We start from the raw sequence: 26,811 nt of genomic DNA, 5'->3' as shown, positions 1-26,811 counted from the left end.
CCCTCAAGACACTCTGGAGAGATTTTAGCATGATAGAATCTGATACTGGATCAGAGAGCTTTAGGGTCCAGAATGGCAGTATTAGTAGATTATATTCACAGTTGAGGCACACAACTTGCACTTGCAGAGGCACTTAGTGCAGAGTTCTTTTCAAGCCATGTTTTGTGCTGCAGCTTGATTTTCATTATTTTACCATCCTGAATATGGTGAAAAGGCTCTTAGCCACAGAAAGTGGACAGTCTGCTCCAGCGCTGCAATGTTTTGATGAGTTTTCCCTCAAGACATAGCAGCCTGGCAGGAAGCCAGACAGCTTAAAGATCATCTTCCACTGTCTATTTATAATCTGTGCCTTTTAAACTTCTTCTTCTGTCTGATAAAGCATGTTAACAATGTTAAAACTGCTCCATATCAGCAGTGGGCAACACTTTGCTAGTGGCCAGATGCAGGCAGACTGCAGTCCATGTAGTGGAGATAGCCCCAGCAGCCCCTTGTGCTTTGGTCACCCTGTCCCCCCCCCCGCCCCCCCGTCTATCAGGCCTCCCTGCGGGGACGCTCCCTCTGCGCTGCAGGCAGAGCGAGCGTGCTCAGATTAGAGCTTCCTCAGGGAAAACCTTGTCTGTTTAGTGACAAACTCAGTCCCTACGAGATAAGTTTTCTAATTAACCTGCATGGCAGCAATGCACCTGAGATGCAGGGGGAGAATAAACTGGCTATCTGCTGCTGCTTTTCACCTGCCACATACAACATGTTCCCTTCTCCTCTCGCACAACTTTTACAGCTCTGCTTTATTTAGACAGTCTAAAGTCTTAGGCACCAAAAAGGTGACAATCAAATGCCACAAACCACTGGCTGGGCTGTCATTGGTCTGTGCTTTTTATTTTGAAAACAGATAAAATGACCATTGTAAATTTGAGGCCACACAGGTAACAGAAACCTGCTTTATTATCAATGACACCACATTTTCAAAGATCGGTTCACCCAGATAATAAAAAAACATTTCCTCAGGCAAACATCCTCACCTCTCTTGCAGCGGTACCCAAAGTGGTTGCCGTGGCACCCTGCTGTGATGGAATGAGTGTACCACAAGATTCGTTCATTTCACTTTCTTTCAGTTTCAATTATAATCATAAAGTTTTAACCACATTTGTGACACTGTGTTTTTCTTTCTTGTTTTTGTTTTGTTAGAAACTAAACACTCCAGCTGTTCTGAAAGCTCCAAAAGAGAGGAAACCCAGCAAGAAAGAGGGAGGAAACCCTGGAAAATCATCCAGCCTGCCAGCAATCCTCTACAGGTGAATACACATCTGGAGAGATGTTGAGAAGGATTAAAGACAAAGTAAAAGTAGTTGAAGCAGGGTGCGCTTGTTTGAAATATCATCAAACGCCAGAGGCAAAAACAGTAGGTAGTCTTGCTTGTACCTTACTGCCTACGACTTGTTTTCTTAGAGCATTTGAGTTTGTTATTGTTCATCTGTCACACAGACTTTATCAGTCACCGCTAAATGATGCATCCCACTGTTTCCATTGACCATTCTGTACTCCATGATTTGAAAAATGTCAATAACCAACCTTGCCTCACAAACTGTTTTACATAATGTGTTTCTGCAGCTGTGGCATCTGTAAGAAGAACCAGGACCAACATCTGCTGGTGCTGTGTGACACCTGCAAGCTCTACTATCACCTGGGCTGCCTGGAGCCACCACTCACACGCATGCCCAAGAAGACCAAGAACAGCTACTGGTGAGTATGGACATGTGAAGAAATATACTAAGATTGTGGCACCTTAAAGCTCAACAAGGAGCATTGTTTGGAATCGTACAGGCTGGAAAATCCCTGTATGCCTGAGCTATCACAGACACAGAACCAGACTATTCAAGGGAGCCATTAGTGAAGGTTACATAGTTCAAGATTCCTTAAGAAGGAACACTCGCATATCAATGTGGTGCTCTGTCAGTCCTGACCGTCTGCCGGCTGCAGAGGCTCCGCTGTGAAGCACGTTGCCATGCCTGCGAACATGATTCAACATGACAGAAAGGACACTACAGAGAATACAAGAGGAAGATGAGAGGCAGGGTTGTGTATGCAGGACGTGATTTTAAAGAAAAGAACAGAGTAGTAGTAGCAAGAAAAACAACACCTACAACTGGAAAATAAAGAAAAATAAAGGTAAAAGGGATAACTATACATATAAATTCCTACCTGTGAACCAAATTCATGCTTTTGCTCCAGCCACACAGATTAGTGAGGAGCTAGAAGGTTCAACCACGTCTAAATGCTATTTCCTATGTACAGTCATCACAACAAAACATGCAGTATGATGAAATGAGTCATATCATTAGTATGGATGAAATTCTACCATAGTAATGGCAGCCTGACATAAAAGTTAGATGTTAAATGTGTGTATTACTAATGGACCAACATCACAGATATACGTACTGCCCAAACTGTAAAATGCTTTTGCTCTACATCTGACCTCTGCATCCTCCACATGCATCTTTTTGTCTTTTATTTGCTGACAAGTAAAAAAACCAAACTGCTTTACTACATTGTGCCAGCAATAAAAAGTTCATTTTTGTCAGTCATCATGCTTCATCAGAGAGAGTGTTTGCTAGCTAACCTCACTAATGTTGTCATCATTCCCAGTGGTTGTTAGACAGTAAAGTCCTAGCATCACCTTCATTTTAAAACACTTTTATTATGACACACATGAAAGAATTTGAATATTGTGTTGGTATCAACAGTAACTTCATCCTTTGCTTGCCACAGCAAATGAATAGAGTAGGGGAAAAAAAGCCATTGACAGTGGCATTGAGATTGAATGAATGTAGCTGAAACTAAATATGTAGTGTTTAGAGTTTAACCGCCACTGTAAATCTGGAAGATGTCTGCTAAAAGCTTTAAATCTACTGGGCAGTAGTTGACTACCTGACTAGTTGGTGAGTAGTTATTGGCTTGTTTGAGATGAACTGCGCCTTTCCTGGAAAGTGGACCAAATCAGGTGGCAGCAGCGTCCAACAGCCTTCAAAGAATATACAGGAAGTCACAGAAATAGTCACATCCTGTTAGACCTGATCCTGGTTTAATAAAATGTTATCAGATCAATGTACTCGAGCTTGTATCCACTCAGTCACTGTTTTAATGGTGATGTGTATGATAGTGTCGGCCTATAACCTATTAGAATGATCTGAAACCTTGTGATCATCAAAACAGCATTTGTTCTGTGATCTCCAGTATTATTAAATATTGGTAAATCAATTGATGGCAGGCGGACCACCTGCCAGTCAGCACATAGACTGTGAAAAATATGGATGTAGCCACTGTGACATCACCCATTGGTTTCTGAAGAGCACCTTGGCAGTGCCTGACTCCACCTAACTCCTGGCTAATCATTAATGGGCAAATAGGTGGAGCTGAGGCAGACTGAATAAAACAAGCCACCTAGCAGCTAGCAACCTGACACTTAAAGCAGCCACGTCCTTAGTTATGCAGAACTTTATGGCTTAATAAAATGTAAACGGGTGAGTTATAATAATATTCACATCATGAAAGGGGAAATTAGCTATAGAGGTTCTTTAGAAGTTCTCAACAGAACTCCAAAGAAATGCTCAACATGAAGTGTCAGTTTTCCCCTTTTAAGGTGCCTTCTTCCACATAATTTCCTGAATAGGTGGTCCTTTCAAAGTCTGTTTGCCCAGCTCTGTCCAGACAGGTGCTTTCGTCCCTCTGCTCCCCTTATTCCGCTTCTTTCAAGTTCCCAAGTCCTGCTTTACTGAGGTGGCTTCAGCACCTACACCTACACAACCATTTTGTGATGTGTCAGCCCAATGGCGGAACTCATCACCTATCTGTCTGACGACGGGCAACGGCCAATATTTCGGGGTTTCCGGTGTAGCCAGCAGTTATCTGGATAACGGATAACTGGGCCAAGACTTCCTCTCCTGTGTGCCGGTCGTTGTTTACAGTCCAATTAGCAACTTTAGTCAGTCCAGACGACATTTCACATAATCTCTATAGGCAAGGCAAGACAAGTTTATTTACAAAGCACATTTCAGCAACAAGGCAATTCAAAGTGCTTTACTTAAAACATTAAAAGCAGCGAGATAAAGTGCAAAAGAAACACAAATTAAAAGGACATTTAAATACAATCAAAGTCATTAAAGAGCTAAGAGAAAAGAAAAACAAGCTAAAATAGAATAAGACAGGTATAAAATACAAGAATAAATGTTACAGTGCAGTGTAAGAAATGAATAATTATTTGATTTAATAAAAGGCAGCGACAAACAGAAAAGTTTTCTGGGAGTTTGTTCCAGATATGTGGAGCATGAAAACTGGATGCTGCTTCTCCATGTTTAGTTTTTAGTTTTTTGGTTCATAACGTAGCAGCAGATCAGAAATGTATTTTGGCCTTAAACCATTCAGTGCTTTATAAACCAACAGCAGTATTTTGAAGTCAGTTCTTTGACAGACAAGAAGCCAGTGTAAAGATGTGAGACCTGGAGTGATGTGATCCATTTTATTGGTTTTAGTGAGGGCCTGAGCAGCAGCGTTCTGAATCAGCTGCAGGGAGATCTGTAGACACACCGCTACAGTAGTCAAGTCTACTGAAGATAAATGTGTGGACAAGTTTTTCTCAAATCCTGCTGAGACACAAGTCCTTTAATTCTTGATATATCCTGATAGTAGGCTGAGTCTCAAGGTGGCTCTGAGTGCATGACAACACCAAGATTTCTGGCTATAGATACAGATACATGCATATGAATGCAGATACATTTAAAAAAAACTTAATAGAAAGCTAAATCGTTGTCAGATGATAGCCGATGAATTCCAAGATTGCATTTCAGCCAATGTGTTCTACTCTCCACATGGACTATTTACCTGCATGCAACCAAAGCCTGCTCAAACGTGATTGGTCAATACTACTCAGACTACAAACAGAAACCGGAATGCTTCCAGTACCAAAATCTGGTCCTGTTGCCTACAGATTCTGCATTCATATGCAGATATCTGTCATAGAGATTAATCCAGTATGGGAATGTAGCACCACTACTACATGTTAGCTTGTGATGCTACAACATTTTAGAGATTATTGCTAAAAAGATGAAAAAATGATATCAGAGGAGAGCGTTGATGAATTTTAAGGATATGTCTGAAACCATGTTACGATGACATAAGTACCTGCTACGCTGGTAAATGTTCTTGGGAGCTGTAGTTTTTCTGTTGTTCAACTTTGTTAAAATCATGAGTGTTTCAATTTCTAAAAGAAAGTGTTGTAGTGGATATGGAAAGTAAAGTCCAGGAAGACACTTCATTTTTTCAGGACAGATGAAAGAAATGCTGAATGAGAGATTGTATTGAGTTACAGAAGCATGTGGAACAGATGCTAGATAAGAAGTGATGTCCTATCTACTCTGACTCTCTCTGAAACACTGTTGGTCATTTTAAAGTGTATTTGCTGGTTTTAGGAGTATATCATGGTGCACATGGTCACCGCGGGGGGGAATGGCGATTAGCAGCCACACATTTTTCCGTTCTCTATTTCTCTGTTTAGCGTCTTCAGGTTAGGCTAACCCATTGTTACTAACTTCAGAGCTAACCCCCTTCAATTTTCCAGCAGTTGTGGGAACAACAAACTTGACTTTTCATGGTCTTGACAAGCTGCAACATTTATTAACTCACACTGTAGTCTGTAGTGAACATTTACTGTCAGATTGACAACTTACTAACTAATGACAACTAACATTAAAAGTAAAGTTAGGCTTTGCTGTCCGCTTCCCAACTCATTTTAAAAAAGACGTGAGAGAGAGAGAGAGCAGCAGTGGTCGAGCGAGCTAGAGGGTGTATGAAGAGAGGGAGCACTGGTAGCGAGAAAGCCGGTGAATCAGACCAATAAACACACCCACACCCCCCCAAACCTCTGTTTGACCCTGCGGCTGAACGCCGCACCGCCTGATTTGGTCTGAATACAGCCTTACTGCTAACCTTTTCTGATGCTTGCTCTCTCGCTTGACCACTCACTTGCTGATAGTGCCCTATTCCTTAAAAGGAGTTACGCTACCTGGAGTTTCCCAGGCAGGGACACAGACGTTGACTCGCGTTTCGAAACAGCACTGCTCAGAGGCTCCCAAACGCTGTTGATTTCCAAATGAATGGATATATGGTGTTATTTCTGACATTTAAAAAAAAAATTTTGGCCTGGCGGGGGCTCTGGTTGGTTGGTTGCACTATTATAGGGGAAACACTGCTAGAACTGTGTGGTAGCCTATACTTTGATGGAAATGATAAAATCAGTTTAAAGACTAGTATGTGTGATGGTAATGACCAGGGAGACAAAAATGTGTCACTTCTCTTCATCAAATAAAATATTAAAATGTTTACCATTATGACCATTTTTATACCTTAATAGGGCAACGTATTCAGGGAGATACAACTCATAAAATCCAAAATATACAAAATATTTAAAAAATGTATTGAAATGTTTTACATAGGTGCAAATAAGATTAGTAATAACATTACATTATTTTTTACAACTCATTTTCCACTTGTGCCTGTTGAATGGTTAAGAGATGGTTTGGATACTGTATGATGGTGTGAAATGTACATACTGGTTATCCATTGTTCCATCAATAAAGAATTGGTAGTTTATGAGAAATCAATACAGTCCTAGTTGACACTAGAGCCATAAAACATTGTGTGAATGTGAATAGCAGTTTATCTGCTCGGAGCAGTAACACATTAGGATCTAGAGTTTGTTTATTCATATTAGGTTTGATACTTGAGGCCAGCTGGTGGCAGCAGGATTATCAGATGACGGATTCAGAGATGGTGGAAATGTCACAGTCTCTTCGCTCAACTACTGCAGTTCCTTATCTTGAGAGGAGATTTATTGCATCTGTTTTTCCACATATGATAGTTCTCAAGATATTCTCTTGTGAACCACTTGAACTACTTTTTTTTTCTGGAAAATGAGAAGCTTTTCTCTTCTTTTCTCTTTTGTAAATGAAAGAAATGAAGAGATGCAGCTGGACGTGTTTGTGTTTGTGTAGCACAATCTGTCCGTGACTGGAGTAATTCATTTAAATTCTGAATAAAATGAGCATGGAGCTCTTTTGCTTTACTGAGAGAAAATTAGAAAGCATTTGAATGATAAAAGTGCATGGATGCAGAGTCATAGCTAATTACAGAGTCCTGCACGTACAAAAAGCCACAGAGACTACAGACTGTACTTTGCTCTCTTGTTCAACAAACAGAAGAGACAAAAGTGATTAAGGCACTATAAATTCACAACTTTGACTTTTTTCTAACCATCAGTGTTTGATAGGGTTGTGTATTGGCGAGGACCTCTGACAGAGTTTGTGTCTAGACTCAATAAACCTTTCAAACAGTAAATCAATTCCAGGAACTCAGGATTTTACCTGCATTTTTCTTACCTTGTGGTGAAAATACTAAGTATGGTTCTTGTCTGGGCAAGAATGTGACCCCCCCAATAACAGCAAAACACAGTGATGACCCCATCTCTGCTCAGAGTACACCACTAGACTCCTCAAGGTTTTCAGAGTTTGAGCTTTGAATGCTACAGTATCTGGCAACATGCAATCTGTGTCTGGTTATCTTATCTAGATAAGGAAAAATAATGCAGAGCACACTGTGACCATATTAGCCAGACCAATCAGATACCTTTGGCTTGCTCTGTCTGTCATGTGACCCTCACATTGTAGATGATTGCAGTCATCTTTGCTATTCTGGAGATTGAGTGGAAACACCACTATAAATGCACTAAAAGAACTTTAGCCTGATTGGATAATTAATTGTTTGTCATTTTTAAGTTAAAAAAATCCAAACAGTCAAATGTGAACATTTTCCTTGTTGTAACATTGTAGTAAATTCAACATGTTGGGGTTTTAGACTGTTGGTAAGACAAAATAAGACATTTGATAAGATCACTATTGGCTCTCGGACACTGCGACGAGCATTTCCTCCTGTTTTCTGATGTCATACAGGCCAAACGATTCATCGAGAAAATAATCAGCAGATTAACAGATTATGAAAATAATTACTGCAGCCATAATGAAACATAATGACTGATGAGGACTGAAGGATGAATTGAGTCACATTAGGCAGACCAATGTACACAGAACTGAAATACAAAACTCCAAGTTAAAGGCAAGACTGTTAGATATCTGCCAGTGATGACTCTCGTGTGGTTAATTATCAACATTAAAAGACATTGATGGCTGACAAATTTGAATTAATTCTTTGGAGTTTATTCAAATCCAATCCTATAAAGGAGAAAAGTTTTGTCCATGTTTGGCAAGTCCTGCTCATCACCATCGCCAACTTAGATTACATGTAGGACAAACAGTATTAAACAGTATTAAAGGACAGTGTTAAATATTGGCTGGCAAAAAAAGCAACAAAAACAACAATTCTTTATCTGAAAGAAGACAAACTGCCACATATTGATGTATTGATGTTCTTTTTTTCTACTCAGCTGCATTGTGTATCTGGTGTTTTTCAGCATTTGATCAGAACAAGCCTGGAAAGCTTGTTTCTTTTACAGCAAAGACCAAAGATTTGGGCCTGTGATAATAAAATCAATACCGTTCAGTGAGAGGAGCTCTCTTCCTTCTCCTCAGGCAATGCTCCGAGTGTGACCAGGCCAGCAGCGATGAGGCCGATATCGCCATGGAGACGCTACCCGACGGCACCAAGAGGTCCAGGAGGCAGATCAAAGGACCAATCAAATTCATCCCACAGGAGATGTCGCCGGAGCCCAAGAAACATCAAGTGAGAGGCACGGTGTGTATTGACACACTGGAAAATTCAAACCTGATCATTGGAAAATTGAACAAAAACTGCTTCTGTTGCAGCTAAAAATAATGAAGTTTGCATGCTTGCCTCGTCCTCCTCTATAATTAGAGTGTAACTGATGTTAGCGTTGGCTAAATGATTGATCTGTATTGATTACAAATAATTAACTTTAGTTCTCATTAGTCTCATGCTCTCCTTAAGGTTATCAGAAAGTTGCACAAGGTGATAGTGTGTTCACTCCAGCATGAAATCAACATTTGTGACTAGAAGGACTTCTGTTACAGAAAGCCACATACAAAAGTCAGATGTGGATTTGCACCACATGTGCTCCAAATCCACTTGAACAAAAAAAAATGTTGTTATTCTTAGTTGTATCACTTCATTTGATGAGAGACAAGAGACAAGAGCATAAAGAAAGAGCCTAGTGGGAAATAACTGAAACAAACACATTTCCTAAAGGGAAGTTTTAACTCCAGTCTCTCTGTGCTGCAACACTACCAAAACACTCCAGCAGTAACATTCTTGTTCACATTGTTTCTGCATAGTAGCCTAGTAGTTTTACAAGTATTTAAAAAATAGGATCATAGAAATTAAAAATTAAAATGAAAAAAAAGGATCTAAATAGATGTTTTTTATTCCTCACATCCTTCTTCCTTGTCAAATCCTGGCATCTACATTACCCACAATGCAACTGGACTGCCAATAGATTTGTCAGGGTGTGTTATAATAGTAGCGGCTAATGCAGAGATGAAAGGACTACAGAGGTCAAGTAAAATCACAGATTTTTCAAACTTGTAGTCTTTAGCCCCAACCAATGCAGACTCAGGTGACATCACTTGAGGCGATTTATCAAATTTCACGCAGGTCCCTCTGGAGACACAAAAGGCTTTATACTACTGTTTACACACACACACTGCTGAGTAAAATCAGTGGAGTTCCCCTTTAACACTCAACAGACGTCAGCCTGCTGCTCAGTCAGGTAACAAAGCCTCAGGCCTTCACAGAGTTCTAGCACTGACTGCAGTAGACTAACTGATAAGGAGTTTCTAAGTTAGTGGTTTAATGAAAACAATAATCAAAAGATTTGTGCACTTTACGGTCATTAAGATAAAATGTGTTGAAGATTGAGAAAGAGGATTTCATACAAATGCTGTTAAAAGTTTACACTTATTAAGAAGATCAAAAAATGACAGAAGAGTGTTCTTAGATTCTGAATGACTAACAACAGAACTTAACAGCTGTTGTTGATTTCAGGATACAACACTGTTTTATAACTGACTCACACACTCCCTCACTTCATAGAAGACAAGCAGCTAACAGCAGAGTAGACCTGCAGATGGAGACATGTTCTACAGGCAAAGACAGTACTAGTTACTGCTGTTAGTACACCTGCTCCACCTCCAGGCAACACCTTCTATCACCTGTTAAGATAGCCGACTAACATCATAAATCAAATGACAACATAGTTATGTCAAACTAAATTCTCAAAATAAAAACAGCTCATTTTAGCTTTTGCTAATACATTTATTTTTAATATCAAACATTAATCTGTTTAAATGTACCTCACCATCAGACTAATGAGCTTCATAGTTAATAGCATGGAGCATTTGTCCAGAGCCAGTGGATCTTTTTATATCAATCTCAAAGATGCTAATCTATAAAAACAAACACAAAAAGGGGAAGTGATGCCAAAAGTACAACACACATTCACTTCTTAAGACGTTTCTATTATTAAGCAACTTGATGAGGACATATTTACTTAAATGTAGGCTATGGTTCATTTTCTATGATTTAAATTTCCCTCATCTTTTCTTCTATGTAATCGTAATTTAGTTATAAGTTTAGCAGCCGAGATTAAAATTTTCATTAAATATATATCAGTCTTGGCATACTATCAAATCCAAGAGGCTTTTCAGATATTTTTATTTATTTTATCCAAAATTTCCTCAAGATTGGACAAAACCAAAAAACATGGAATATATTTCCACTGCATTCTTTTAAACATTTGTTGAGCCAACTAATAAATAATAGATATGTATATTATTTCAGTAACACCCATGAGTACTGTTGAAATGTTCAGCACCAGTGACAGATTCATGCCTCCAGGCTACCACTGTCAGTTTTGTGTCAGTGTTGTCATAAATCCTCTGGGTCTTTGCCTACAACTTTTTTTTTTTGTGGACCATAAAGGAGCCCCAGTGTGTGGACTGTGGTGTAACATTTTGTGTCGGCTGTGAGAGGGAACAGAAACCTCTCTCCACCCCTCACTGGATCTTACTTATCTGTACCGACCACGCTCTGATCCTGCAATACAGAGCTGCCTTCCCGCTCCCTCAAGAAACACTCAAGATTGATATCTGACAGCTGGGTGGTGGGGAGGGGGTGGCGGGGTTGTCTTTCACTTCCCTTTTGTTTTTCCACTGTCAATGTCTGACCCCCTGCCACTCACCTGGGACTTGAGGGAACTTTCCTCTTGTGGCTGTGGATGCTCGCAGCAGAGCCAATACCACTGAAGCTGCTTCTCTGTTACAAATAGAGAAATGAACAAAGAAAAGGAGGAGTGTCTCAGACACTTGTGTGCGCTCTGCACTCTATCTGTCTTAGAGGAGAAACAGCGGAGTGCAGGAGCACAGTGCCAGTCTGGGTTAATGTGTTTTTCTGTTCAGGTTTGGAAACCCTGAGCCTAGACATGTGCCGAGGACCCTGCTGGAGCTCTCAGGGATTAAGCAGCTTTCTGATTTTTCTCGCAGCCACAGCCACTCGGGCGAGGCACTTCAGTGCAGCATTTATCTTCAAATGCAAGGCGTGCAATGGCAGGCGCTAAAAGGGCCCTGCTTTGCATTTTTAATGCTTTTACCAGGGCGCCCAAGCACTGGCACTTCTCTAAAGTCATGTTTCAATTTATCAGGACTGGCTAATCGACCTCCTGCTGGCCTCCAAGGCTGCGTTCTGTGTGTGTGTGTGTCAGAAAGGAGTGTGTGTGCGCACATGCACACATTTACATTTGGCCAAAAGGGCTAACACAGCCCAGTGCCTCCATGATGAAGCTGAGAGTCTCCTGGCTGTTATTCATGACCTACCTGTGCCTACCGGAGGAGAACCTTTAAAGTCAACCTTTGAGCTGAATTTTATTTAGCATGTACGTTACATCGCAGCTGTAAAATTAATGCTCCATAGCACACTCTGTCTGATTTTACACAGCCCCGCTAAAGATTTAGACCATCTCAAACACTCCTTCTATCTGAGCAGCCTGAGCTTCATGCAAGGACAATTCATTAATACACATTTATTCTTCAAACCAAGCAGAATCCTCTCTAACTCTATGATGAATCAGTTTAATACTGACCATTTCACACCATCAGCAGGTTTCATTCCTGCCTCCCTGACCCTTGTGCATTCATTAATCAATGCACTAATTAACTGAAGGTGTTCTGTGAACTTGTAAGTTAAAGCACAAGTAGATCATTTTGAAAATTAAATAAGCTTTCAGGTTAAAATAATTAGCAGTAAATGCTTCTATACCTATTCTTTCCAAGGGGGTCACTGCTCCATCCAAGGAGGACAATAAACAATACTCTGAAAACTGTTCACTCATTGAGACAGAGACAAAATATTGAAATGATGGGAGAATTGAAATGGACTATATGGTAGATATACAGCACCAGTCAGAAGTTTGGACTGGGAAGTTGAATGGGAAGTTGGATCCAAACTTTTGACTGTTGCTGTATAAATAATGTGTGTTGCCATTAAGAAATAAGAATTTTTAGGAAATTTATATTCTATTAAAGCATTTAGATGTAAAAATGTACAGCAAGATACACCCCTCTGTTTCACCAGTGACTTATCTGGTCCGTACTTACTACGTCCCTGTGAGAGAACAACACACAAGCTACTCACTGACGTTTTAAATATTAGGACAATACAGCGTGATGTTTCCCTCCCTAGCACGCCGTCTTTGGCCGAGTGTAGGGACACCAACATGTTTACCAGATAACAGCCAACTGTTGAATTTTGTAGTCAGGCTAACTCCAGGAATGACTGGCTACAGCTGACAAAATCTAAAAATTAGACAGCTTCAAACAGCACTGATTCTGCATGTGATTGTAGGGGGACGACTGGGTGCAGGAAGGTCACAACAACAGGATGTTTTATGTTTTAAGGGGGTCATTGTCATCCAGTGCATGCTGGGAGAGGCTCCGGCCCCCCAGTTCCTGAAACAGGAAAGTGCCAAACAGTTGTTGTCACTTGGGATAACTGCAACAGATAATTATCTATCAGAGACTAATATATGTGTCACATCATAATTTATTGAATCCATTTACAAATGAGCAGCTTCTTTTACCACATTGCCCTCACTTGTGCTTATTGTTCTCTTATTTCGTTTAACTCTTTGAATCCAATTTATGCAGTCTACATCTAAAATTACACTCCCTCTTAACGTGAACACACACATTATACACAAACTAGTGGAATCAGCACTTACACTGTCAGGTGATAACATAAGGATACACACATCCATCTTTTTAGACATCACAAAACTCAAATTCTGAGTTAGTTTGTATCATCTGACTGTTTCTTCAGTATCAGTGTACCTAGCTGATGTGTTGTCTGTACATCAGTGGTTACAGTGCAAATAGAAAGCTCAGTAGCTCACACAGTATGACTTTTAATCACCAAGAACTCACTGACCCCCTGACAACATTATACTTCCTGTTAACATCACCCAAAGTATCGTGGGAACCGCTGTGGTAAAATATGAAACTCTTTTCTTTCCAAATTGAAATAAGAAAAACAGTAGAAATGACAACACTGACACTCTCATCTATTTATTCATATCCAGATATTTCTGTTGTGTTGAAAACCTGTGGACAAAAAAACTTTGTCATTTCTGAGTTGTCTAACGCAATATATGTCCAGCCTAGCTAAGATATGTAATGACTATAAGCCTGTACATGAGGGGAGTGAAAACTGAACAAAAGAAGAATGGTGGTGTGTTCAAACAAGACCATACCTTCAGTCTCCATTAAAGATTCAAGATGGAAAAAAATCTAAGAACAAATCATATATGACTGCAAATCCAATGGAAAGTGAAATCTAGTCGTTGGACATGCGTCAGTTTAGCTGTTTAGCTAGCTCGCTACCCAGAGATATATTAATATTGTGGTTTTATTTGTAATATAAATCAGTGGGCTGAGACTTGTTTAGAATGATTTTATTCTGTCAAAGATCCTTATTACTTCCACTGTAGTTTTTTATTTGTCGTTTGTGGTAAGCTACGGAGGACTGAATACTTTTAGAGAAACTGAATGCGTTTGATGCAGTGGTAGCCGTTTTCTTCCCTCACGGGAAATTGAGGGTACTTTTAAGGTGGAATTCAGTATTCTAGAGACTAACTGAAGGCGGTGATAAAAAGGTCCTCCTAATTGGACATGATTTACTGCTGCCTACAACCTACCACAGTGCTAACATTAAAACCTCCCATATGAACATATGCCATTAATCAGTTGGAAATTATGAGAATTAAGTTAATATATCTAGTTACTACCACTTCCTATGCTCTGTTAATTTCTCTAATCCTGTGTGAAATGATTCATGCTTGTTAAAGATGCACTGATGTACTTAATTAAAAGATTGATTTTGCCTGGGTCTTATAAAGTGCCTGCAGTTTTAATTTCCTCACCTGAGCAGAGCCTGAGATTAGCTGTGTGGCTGAGCTCAACTGCACTCCGCTCCCCCCCCCCCGCCCTTATAGATTACTTTAACAGGCACTACTATAATGCAGAAATTATTAAATTACATCAGGCCTTTTGTTTGGTGCTGCAGTCGCTGGAGAAATAGTGAGGGGTGTGTAGGAGCCAATTGGCAGCATTCTTGCAGTTAGCATTCTTAATGATAAATGCTCCATCTGGCGACTGAGCCAAAGGCGACAGATGGAATTGTTTTCACAGTCTGTTTAAATATGTTGTCGATTTTTCTTTCCCCTTTTAAACCCTCCCCAGCAGCTCCGATACTCACTCGCTAGCAACAAGAAGGAGATGTTTGATTTTTATTTCCTTTTTATGCTCTATTCAGTCTCCTGCGAGGAGAAAGCATGCTTGAAAACCTCTTCAGAGCCGCGTTGCTAGACGTCCACACAGGGCGGTTTAGCGTGTATATAAGAACATGATTGGTGTCATGGCGTGTTCAATGGTCATACTTAATTCCTCAGCATAACTAGTTGTGTAGAGGGTTAGCCAGGAGGGCTGTGAGTCAGGCTGCCCTCATGTCATAGTGTTGAAAAAAAAGAGATTATAACACAGCACAGCTGTCTGTTCAGAATCTAAACTATAACACCTCTACAGCCTTTTAAAATTCTGTTCAGTTTGCACCTTCCGTAACTGAGTGAAATGAGTCCACTTATCCAAAGACACGGGTTTGCTTCAGAAATGGGGGCTTCACAATAAAGTCAAGGGTTTTTCTTCTTTAAAGGTAAAAAAAAACAAAACAATGTATAGACTCATACCAAAATAATCCCTCTCAATAATCACTTATGACCCACTAGAAGTGTGTGGCGGTGTATTTGACTACAGAGACTCTGTTCTCTGCCTGTAGTTTCTTCTTCTTATTATGATTATTGTTTCTGGACATCAACCTTTGGGTGGTGGGTGTGTAGCCCTACAGCCAATAACAGCCTGCAAGGTGTGAGGTTGGGACTCTATAAAAATATAGCGACAAGGTTATATTTCTGTCTCCGTCTCTCTCCTCTGCTTTCTGTCTGTGTCTGCTTGACCGAGGTCTGGGCTGAGCCACACACACACACACACACACACACACACAGAGCAGAGAGGGGACAGCAGACAGGATGAGGTGTGCACTTCGGCTGCGTTCACACAAAATCCGGCAACACAGACACCTTCCCGCAGAACTGTGTGGAGGTGTGGGAGTGTTTATTTGTGCTGTAGAACGTAACTGCTGTGAAATAATCAGAAAATAACGTTTTATTTATCTGATTGACTGCTTTGTTCTGGCTAGCGCCGCTCCCTCTATTGATTCACTCTATAGCTCGCTAGACCACCGCTGCCCTCTCTCTTTCTCTCGCTCTGGTATCGTTACAAACACCAACTGACAAATTCTCCAAAGTATACCTGAAAAGAAAATCCAAAATCCTGTATTTATTTACATTATTAATCGGCAAAATGACACATATAGTTGTCGTGCTCTCTATAATAATAATAGTCAAACCAAAAAAAATGTTTTTGGTAAATTAAATGTATTATTACTGCACGTATTCTACTTAAAAATCACATTTATTTTTGTTGGTAGATCGTTTTTGCTATTTACTACAGCTTAGCAGAATTTTAAAGGTCAAAGGTTTCCTTGTAAAAAAAAAAAAAAACACCAAAACACACAGAGTGTATCCTTGAGGTCTAACAAACATGTTGAGTACATTCCCTTCTGCATAAGACATTTACATAGCTGATTAAGTCATATTTTGACCATAGAGTGCACTGTTCACATCCATGCACGCATACTTGCAGTCTGGTGAATGAAGTAGTAGTAGTAGTAGTAGTATATTATAGTAGAGTAGAATATTAGGTGTCAATTAAAATTTTGTTTAATTTAAGTATTTATTCATTTATTTTATTTTAAAAACTATGCAGATGATGTAGAAGTAGTCTTTAAAGATCTGCCTCTCAGGTTACTTATGGCTTAAACAAGCTCTACCAGTCTAGGGAAGGGTAGACTGTATGTAGCCTGAGAGGCAAAATCTGGGGCAAAAAAGCCCGTAGAATACTTACTGCTGTGAGCGTATGGTAATATTTAGATGAAAGTATCCAATTTTTAATTAACTCCTCTTCTCTCATCTGGATTTTGGGGACTAGACAGTGAGATGACACACAGATTTTTTTATTGAGGAAATCAAACTGAATCTGTAAAAAGGGTTGAGGTCAGAAATAGGAAAACTCCCCCCTCCCCCCCATCCCTAGTGAAAATTACACTCTTTTGACACACTTAGAGTGGGAGATGTAAGAGTAGGAATTGAAGTGCATCATGATTTTGAGCGGTGCTTAAAAGTGAAAATGTTTGTGTTTCACAGAGAACCAGAGGGCAGAAGAGGAAGAGAATTCCCATCTGTGAAGACAGAGAAGATAAAATTGAGGTTTGTCATTTCATTCAGCTACAGAAAGTTGTTCTAGATGACATTTAACCCTCATTATTTACTTTAGTAGTCCAGCTTCATTTGTCCTATTATCTTGCTCATACAGTATATGAGGCTGATATTGTCTCTTTTATTAAAAATAAGATATCAGTTAATGAATTTCATCAACCCCTGACATGATGGAGGTTTCTTTGTAAACTTCTTTTTATTGCTACTAGATTTTTTTTCATATAAAGTCAGAGAAATCATTACAGTGTTGTGGGAGAAATTTATTCATTGAATTCTAAAATTCAAACAGAAACCTGCCTACCCTTGTTCCAGTTAACCTTCCTCACATTTAGTGTAGGATTTATATTGATTGTAGTACAAATCTCAGAAAAAAGCTGGTAAAATGATTAATTAATGAATTTCACAACTTGTACAAATAATTAGTTTTAAAAAATCTGGTATCAATTATTGCATGTATAGAAAAAGCAACAAAACCGTTTGCGCTGATTACGAAGCTTTAACTGGCAAATGGTAGTTTTGGTACCTGATGAATAATTAAAACCCTGAATCATTCACTTGTGTCACACGTGTTTATTCTCTTTCTTTTTGAGAGAGAGATAATATGAGAAGATCAATATCAATCTCATGTCTGTGTGTGAGGTTCAAAGCTAGAATGAGGATGTTATTAGCCTAGCTTAGCATAAAGACTATAAGCGGGGAAACCAAGCGGCAACCTCCGAGGCTGAAAAGCGAGTCATTCCCCATAGACCTCCATGTTAAAATGCCCAACTTTACAGCAGAAATAAACATGTTTACAGCCTGGTACAAAAAGCGGTTTTGGTCTCTATAGCTAATTTCCCCTTTCATGACAACTGTACGGGGGGTGAATTTTTTTATAACTCACCCGTTTAAATTTTATTAAGCCATAAAGTTATGCATAATGAAGGACATGGCTGCTTTGAGTGACAGGTCCGCCAGCCGCTAGGTGGCTTGTTTCAGCCATTTGCCCCGCCTCTTTGCCCATTTTTGATTGCCTGGCAGTTAGACAGCATCACGTACTGCCAAGATGGCGACGGCCAGAGCAGCTCGCCCTGAGCTTCAAAACCGCTCTTCAGAAACCAACGGGTGACATCACAGTAACTACGTCCATATTTTTATACAGTCTATGGGGGAAACCACTAGCCTGACTCTGTCCAAAGTTTTAGAAAAAGCTGACTATCAACTCTAAGTCTCACTAAATAACGCGCTGTATCTTGTTTATGTAACTGGCACACAAACAGAAATGTAAAAATGATCAGTGACACAGTGACTGTGTACAGTATGTTGTCACAGTGACGTTGCCAGATTTAGTACCACCTGTGCAGAGATCCAAAACCAAAACCTGTGCTTATCAACCATATCTGGCAACTGCTGCACAAAAGAACTGTGCGAACGGATAAACTATTGTTGGTCAAGAAATAGTTCCAGCACATAACACCTCCCAAAGAGTTTATGATTAAACAAGCAAGATACATGGTCATTAGAGAGCTCTAGAGATGTTGGTAGGTGTGTAATTGAAATTTGGGCAGAGCCAGGCTAGCTTGTTTCCCCCTGCTTCCAGTCTTTATGCTAAGCTAGGCTAACTGTGTCCTGGCTCCACCTCTGTACCTAATACACAGACGTGAGACTGATATTGATCTTCTCATGTCACTCTCTGAGAGACAGCAAATGTATTTCCCAAAAAGATCTTTTAAATACTTGAAAGGAATATAATAACTGTTGCTTTCAAGTGTCCCAACAGTGGTTGTATCAGAAAGATGGTGTAGCAGACAGCAGTGCACACCCCCTCCATGGATCAGACTATCAGATGGATTTGCTGAAAGCAAAACATAGACTGTGCCAGTTTTCATTGAGATTGACTCGTATTTTACAACTAACAGCATCAGAATAATCTGAAAGATGTTTTAATTACATAAAATTTTACACATAAATGCATTTAGTGCAGAAACTGGAGAGTGAAGAATCCACATGAGTCTGACACTAATAGTTATTTTCATTAATTGTATTGGGTTAATATTGCTTCAGTGTACTCCACATCTCTCCCCAGTTTAACATTTCATTCCTTTTTACATAGCGACCATCAACAAATGCCCATATAGCACTTGATTCTAATCAGCTATGTTTCCATAGGAACCACTGCCACGGGAACGCCGACAACGCCAGTCTGCAATGCAGAAAAAACCCAAAGCCGACGACACAAGGACTGAGTGTACAACCTGCAAAGGACCAGGTGACAACGAAAACCTTGTGAGGTGAGGGAACATGTGTGTGTGTGTGTGTGTGTGTGTGTGTGTGTGTGTGTGTGTGTGTGTGTGTCTCCGTGTGTGTGGTGAGGCAGCCATATCCTCCTGATGATTAAAGTTCAGTCTTCATTAGGCTCTCGCCGCCTTGCCTCTGCAGAATGAGGGGGCTGAGGGTATCTTCTCCATAGGCCCCCTATATTGACCTGCCACATACATTTGCACAGTTCATTAAGGCGTAATGAATAGCACAATTTATTCTGCTCCTTTCTTGGGATTTCAGGTGTCAGGCATCTAATAAACAGGAATCTTCTTTGACATTGGAATTCTGGGAAAAAAAAAAAATTAGATTACAGCAGGCACCATGTCAGCACATTGTCATGTGATGAATCTTTTAGATGAAATTTTTTCTACATTCTAATCAGACTTCTGACTGAAAAGAATTCCCTTCATGAATTTTGTATGGTTTCCCCAAAACTGTAAATTTCTCATTGCAGCTTGAATCAGTTTCTGGCTATATGAATAGTTGTGCATAATTCTAGGCCTTTTAGCTGTGAAACTCTTCCCCATTTTTTCCAGTCTGCCAATCAAATATACTGTAAATTTTTAAATTGTGATACAACCAGACCTTTATTTGAAACAGGCTTATATTAAAGAGATCTTACATTTAAAGATTTTTTTATCCATTTTTGTGTTTTCCCACTCAATCAATAAATTCAGGATACCATAACGTGCATTAGCACACAAAAAATGCTGTTACTACAACAATAGAGTCATGCCATACTCACCAATCTGTCACTATTTCATTCCAACCACTTCTACTTTGACATTTTTTTGACCGCTGTTAAACTAGTGTCCATGAAATAATTCTCTGAAACAATTCATTGACCCACAGAAAATTAATCACAAACTGTTTTGATAATCTAGTCATTTTTTTATGTATTTTATGAAAACACTGAATGTTTTTGGAGTTTTGGATTGTTGTTCTGACAGCAAAAGCAGTTTGAAACCATTACTTTGGGCTTCTGGAAAATTTCTGATACAAAACGTCAGAAAATAATAGTAAATGACAGAGTCAGAAACAAATGAAATGCATCATTAAACATACATTTTAAGTCGATTGACTATAGATACAGGCATTTTCATACATTCACAAGCATATTTCATCCTTCAGAGACGGAAGCTCGTCAGGCAAAAATAGACTCAGAGCATAAAGAAATGTTTATATAACAGAAAAATAATCAGCAGATTATTCAATAAGAAAGTTATAATTACAGCCCTATGTAGGCTTTTAATGTCAAATGTCTACAGGAAGTGTTAAGTTCCATTGACTGTGCCATTTTTTGATCCCACTGCAGCAACAGAAAAGACGGCAAAGTAGAAGCACTTATTATTTTGTGAATGTATTTCTGTTTTAAAAGAGAATTACATTACATCTGTTGTGCTGATGAAGTACATTGTACAGTACATTGTAATGAAATGTGCATTACACCTAATTTACCATGTAAGGCAGGTAATTTGACCACCTGGCCTTTATTAGCAACTAACCTTTATTTGTTCATGCTGACCTCTTATTTGAGACTCAACCTTTCTTTGAGAGAAAAAAAAAAAGAGAATGTACCTTTTCAATTTAGTTTCTTTTGCAGTACTTTACATAGTGGTATGTGCTATCATCATCAAGAAAGAGCAAAGGTTGAATCAGAACTACACAAGAAATTCAATACTTGAGATCATTTTCATTAACATCTATGTAGTGACAGCTTGGAAATGATACTATGTCCATGGCAAGAACAGTGTCATGGAGGTGATGGAAAAAAAAGCTCAACACTTGAATACTAAAATGTGTGTTTTATTTGTCGTGGTCTTGAGACAGCGTTAAAGTTATAAGGGTTGCTGGTCGGGGTGTGAGGTGTGCTGCCCTGACTCTTTCTATCTTTGCATTGCACAGGTTGTGAGAGCCGGGGCAGCCACCTCACCTCCCATAAAAACTCGGGACAGATGACCGTTGGCTTAGAGACAGAGAGAGGCAAATTGAGGTGTTTGAAGAATGGCGGTCGGGTCAGGCTGAAGAACAAGACCGTCACGCCGGCCTGCAGCGACCTCTGATCCAAACTGGACCAACAACTGTCCAACGAAAATTGAGTGGAACTGTCTGAGTCTAAAATAAGGAATCCAAATCCTGAAAGGTTACTTTGAGCCAATTCTGTTTGGTTAATATTGGACTGCTTTTACACGCTACAAGTAACTTGGTTGATGGGTCATTCTCTTTTGACAAACTCTGGCTCCAGTTGCATGTATGCAATGGTCTTCACCTATAAAATAAAAACAAAGTTATGTATTTATACTATTCATATAAATAACCACAATACGTTTCTTGGGCTACTCAGGATAGCATTTAGAAAAATAAGTAGAGAATGACTCAAGAGCTTACCATCAAACCAACAAATGGACACAACTGTTTCAAATATAATTCATGAGACACTGAGTCCTGTTATCTTCAAAGGTCCCATGGAATGGTACCATCACTTCCCTAACGTAATGTATTTCCTTTTGAAATAGGATGTTGAGACAAGACATCAGACAGTAAGGGACCAGGATAAATGCTACTGAGTGAAACGAAGTGTGATTTGGTAGAACAAAAGAAAAGGCAAAATTCTTGAAAGATTTTTGATTAATTGATTTGACTTTTTAGTTACGGAATATCCAACTGAAGATGCACTGTAGCAGTTTTCCAGGAAACTCAAGAGCCCATTTCATGGGATGTTTAAGATGAACAACTTTCCATTCAAATCTGATGGCTGTTGAGCATAATAAGATTGTACAAAGCTGGCAAGCTTCTTGACTGCTTAAATGGCAGCCAAATTAGTTTGTCTGCTTCACTCTGTAGGAAATAAATAGAAGATTGTTGATCATGTTGTTTGCAGTGTGGAAGCACAACAAAAAGCTTGAAGTGCTGTAAAACTGCTGCACTGTTTACAACAGTTGATCTTTGCATCTTCTGACTAAGGACTATATTCCCAATTAATCCTCTCTATGCCTCTAGGTGATCACCTGCATCCAACATATATGGAATTCTATTAAAACAATCATTTTTTTTTTCCATCTGTACGAGGACAGTGCTTTGCACTTTTGACCTCCCAGCAACTCATCAGTGCCAATCAGTATTATTGATTGAAGTCATCTGCCACCCAATCACCCTGAACATTTCAGTGTGAATTTGGTTAATTGTAGACAGACTTGAATCAAGACTTTCCCAGACTTGAGTGTTGTGTTTTGTTTTCTTTAAGTAAGTAGAGGACCAGAAGTATCAAGAAAAGTCAGTGTATAGAAAAGCGAACTGTTTCTGGTGTATCAAAGTGTAGCAGTAAAGTAATGCTACATCAAAGCATCTGTAGTAGAAACAAAATAGTGTAGTTAGCGATAATAGTACTTAAATATTAATACAAATGTCGTTAGTGTCTTTAGGCATTTGGAAGTCTTCCTCTGTCTCCATATCTTGAAGTGACAGTTAAACTGATGCCTCCTCAGAAAGAAGCCCAGCTTTGTCTACATGTCTCTGGTGGCCCATAGTCAGTGCTGTCAAAACAACAGCTGCTTGCTGCTCTGTCAGGGCTCATGACAAGTGTCACATTCTGCCCTCATATGTCACTCTGTTGCCTATCCAGGGCCCTATATGCATGCTTTTGGGAGCAGTCAAACCCATGCAGTTTACTGCTTGTGCCTCTCTGGAGTGTGTCCAGAAACAACACCAAGCTGGGTTTGTCTTTGGAGATGAGATCTCGGTGCAGAATGACTTGCTGACTCCTGACCAGTCCTTTCTCATCACTCATACCCAGTCAGTCTAAAAACTGCTTGTCAGTTCTACAATGCATGGCTATATCTATTTACCCAGATCTGTACAATAATTTTAAACTGAAAAAAAATGACGTGATCTTGTAGAATTTGAATGCTAGGTAGCTAAATAGTGTGACGATGTGTACAGTATTTATTGAAGAGGCTAAACATTCTTGTCTTTTCTTTTTGTGCCTACGTACGTACTTGATTAAATATCATAAGCTTGTGTTGTCAACAGAGTTGAACTCTGATTTGTGATGTAGTCTTGAGGCGACTACCATATATTTTTTTTTAAATTTGCCACATACTTGTTTACATTTGTTTACAGAAATACCTTTTAGGAAATATTTCTGATTTATTGTGTACTGTATTACTGTGATATTGTATGAAGTAAGAATGTGAATGTCGCTGCTGTTGTGTATGTGAAGTGTCTCAGCCTCTGGCCTATAGCTCTTGAAAATTAAGCAGAGCTTTAATAAACTCTTGACTTTTTCACCTTATTGCCGCAGTGATAAATGAGTGTCAGCCAGCTAATTAATTGCTCTAAAGGTGCAGCAGCGGCGGTCCGTTTGTGAGTGTAATGCCCTCTGTCATCTGTGATTTATCACCTGGGAAGTGGCCTTCTTGTTGGCGGGGGGCTGGCTCAGACGAAATGTTGCCTCTCAGCCCACATAGAGTACAGTCCTCAGCTGATCTGCTGGATTCTCTTACTGCAGTCACCATCAAGGTGTGACTAACAGATTTTTGGGGAAAAAAAGTTAAGTTTTCCAACTTGGATTATAGCAGGCAATGTCTAATATCTTGACCTTTACTTTTGGTCATTTTCATGCCAAAGCTTACAGAACAAGTTCCCATGTCTGAAAAAGACCCAAGACCTCTTAAAAATCATTTAGAGCATAGACAGCTCCTAACACAACCAATACAACCAATTGATCAGTTTTACAATAATTATATAATCATTTAAACTGAGTTGGACACTTAGGATCTTTAAAACAAGAGTAGAAGTTAGAAATGGGCCGCTGGCAAGAATACAAAAGGGTTTATCTCCTCAACTTTGCCTGTTAGGTTGTAAGATATGTGAGTGTTAAGTTAACATCTTGGCCTCAGGGTGGCTCTAAAAGAAAATGTTATGAAGCCTGAGCCTTGAGGCCAAAACAATATTACATTTGAGAGTTAAAAATCAGATAATGACATATCTACTATTATTTTATTAAATAAACTGAACTGAATTAACAAACTTTTTCTGATAAGGATCCCTTGAATTTGTTAGTAAAGAATTGTGACAAAGACACATTGAGATGGACAGTTGAAAAATAAACTTGTTAGTGCTCTTTGGTAAACAAACTATATTACTGTTATAGTGGCACAGGTTCCTAAATGACATAACATATCTTTGGCATTTTTGTACTGACATTTATTTTTTCTTAGCAAACAGCATGTGTGCCCATACCAATGTATCAATATGTGATAAGCTAATATTGGCAGACCAATTATTGATTGGGCTCTAATTTTGGTAGAGCTTGGCACCAGAGCAAAGCTAATATTGTCACCTAAAACAGAATGGGAATCATACTCTGAGGACCCTGAACATCCACAGCAAATTTCACAGCAATTTGGCCAGTGGATGTTGAGATATCTTGCTGTGGACCAAAGTGTTGGCTGGACCAATACTGCTGTTCCCAGCAGTGAAAAAAGCAAATATCATTACGGAAACATACTGTAACACCAGGTACTTAGTCTGCAGTTTGATAGTCAGCATTTGTTCTTTAAAAAATTGCAGGAGAGAAAGAAAAACATTCTAGTTTTCAACATGGTGGCAGCATCATTGGTGGCATCTCCGTGAGATGGAATCAACTCACCGTGGCGAACTGTAGATGCCCCAATCCCTCATCCTCGACCCCAGGGTCTTTGGGGACCAAACAGTGGCCGGCAAACCAGAGATCAGTTTGGCTACAGCTGCGTTCTAGTTAGGGGATGAGACTGAGTCCAGGAGGCGCAGGAAGGGGAGGGGCAGAGGCATAAAGAGAGAGAAAAGCTAGCAAGGAAGTTCTGGAAAGCAGTAACCTTTCCGATGATGAGTGCGTTTCCCATTACTGCTCTGACACCGGATCCGGGGAGATGATTTAATGGCGGCATTTTGTTTTTGCTGACTTCACCCTTTTTCCCCCCTATTAAAACAGAAAACACAAGAGCCGGGGCTGGGGCTGTGTGGGAAGTGTGGCCAAGCAGCTAAAATCTATTACTCCCCAGCTTCTTCCCCCATCTCTTTATCCCACTGATTCTGCCACAGTGTGGGTCTGCTCAAATGCTGGTGTGGGTCCGCTTGAATGCATCCTGAGGTACAGGCTCTTCCTTCTCCTCCTCCTTAACAAGTTTCTGTCTTATCCTATTTTAACTGCACTGTGTTGCCTTCTTCCCCATTTTTTTAATCATGACACACTAAAGATGAACCACAAAGCCCTATGGGTGCTTTATATCTTAATTGATTACCTTGTCATAGACTTGTTTTAAAGGAGTTGCAGTGTGCTACAAGCTGTTTGTATCTTTACAGCGAGGTATCGGTAGAGTAGACTGAGTTTCTCACCGGATCAGAAGCTACAGGGCTTGAGTTTGTCCCGCAAAGGTGAGGGCTCAGACCTGCTGCTGAAATCAACTCTTCTCCAGCATTGTACCCAGTTCACTGGGGCCCCCTGCTGGAAAATATGAGAAACTTCAGTCACATGCAAAACAGCAGGTGAGAGAGGCAGAGCAGTCCTCTTTCCCTCCCTTCCATCCCAGCTGTGAATGAGTTGTGTCCAGATGAGCTAATAAAGGCCATTCTGACTTGGCTTTTCCATAGGTGCGACTTCAGCAGTCCATTCATTACTTCCCCATCTTGTAAAACAATGGCTCTTTTATAATGTTGCAGTGACCTAACAGTAAATCAAAAAGTAGGAGGCTTGCAAAGTCCAATAATCCACTCCTTTCTATGGAAAGACAGGGGCGCACTTTGTCATGGATGAGAGTCAATGGCTGAGTGCTTTGTGTCATATTGATTTCTGTCACGTGGCCACTCCCAAGGTAATTGCATTGCCCACTTGTGATAAATCCACTGCCTTGTTTCAGCCACTTGGGCTCAGACACCAGGGCTGCTGGAGAGAAAAGACGTTTTTGAGGCCACAAACCCCACTGTCAATACACGGACTCATGACTGTGGACACAAAGCAGTTGGGAAGCAACAAGCATCAATACTTCACCAGGTTCTGTGTCTCATCATTAAGGTTATTTAGCTCACTGTTTCATTTCTGTCAATTAGAGTTTTGTCATTGTTTTTGTAATCTGGTTTGGTTTTGATTGGGAAAGGAGAACATGGGAACCAAAGCTTACTGAATATGCGCTCCTCCAGGGGTTCAGCCGCAGAGAAGCTTATCAGAATTGGCAAGCAAAATGATTATGCCCTAAACAATTAAACAACAATTACTCACATTTAAATTATAAATTAACACTTAAAGACTGTAACTTTTGAAAGAAGAGATAATACCCACAAATGAAAAGTTAACCTCAAAAGAAAACTCACCCTCGCCCATTTCAATACACTTAGCAAAATGTATGCAGATATTGCCGCATGACAACCACAACAAACCGAATCAGGTTGCTTACTTGTTATGAGTCTTAGGATCTGCCATTATGTCATAATTGTTATGTTTGGCCACAGTGACAAAGGTGGGTCAGGGTTAAGGCTGGGATATGTTTGAATGGTATGTATGAAGTGCCGTTGGAAGT

The 26,811-nt window shown here is 39.8% G+C and overlaps 1 protein-coding gene across 5 annotated transcripts in view; it reads left to right on the top strand.

Moving 5' to 3' along the window:
• The window catches only part of phf14 (PHD finger protein 14), a 94,598-nt gene that overhangs the window by 30,794 nt on the left and 36,993 nt on the right, over positions 1-26,811 (top strand). For 3 of the 5 annotated variants that reach the window (XM_067611658.1, XM_067611657.1, XM_067611655.1), the window contains exons 12-16: positions 1,186-1,292; positions 1,609-1,740; positions 8,634-8,796; positions 16,886-16,948; positions 19,106-19,227. In XM_067611658.1, coding sequence (XP_067467759.1) covers positions 1,186-1,292; positions 1,609-1,740; positions 8,634-8,796; positions 16,886-16,948; positions 19,106-19,227 — 587 coding nt within the window. Of the gene's footprint in view, positions 1-1,185; positions 1,293-1,608; positions 1,741-8,633; positions 8,797-16,885; positions 16,949-19,105; positions 19,228-21,163; positions 23,550-26,811 lie in introns of those variants that run through there. The other 2 variants (XM_067611659.1, XM_067611656.1) reach the window with 2 other exon arrangements.

This window comes from Thunnus thynnus, chromosome 15 (assembly GCF_963924715.1).
Source record: "Thunnus thynnus chromosome 15, fThuThy2.1, whole genome shotgun sequence".
Lineage (NCBI taxonomy): Eukaryota > Metazoa > Chordata > Actinopteri > Scombriformes > Scombridae > Thunnus > Thunnus thynnus.
Note: the sequence above shows the minus strand (reverse complement) of the source record. Positions and strands in the feature narration are given on the sequence as shown.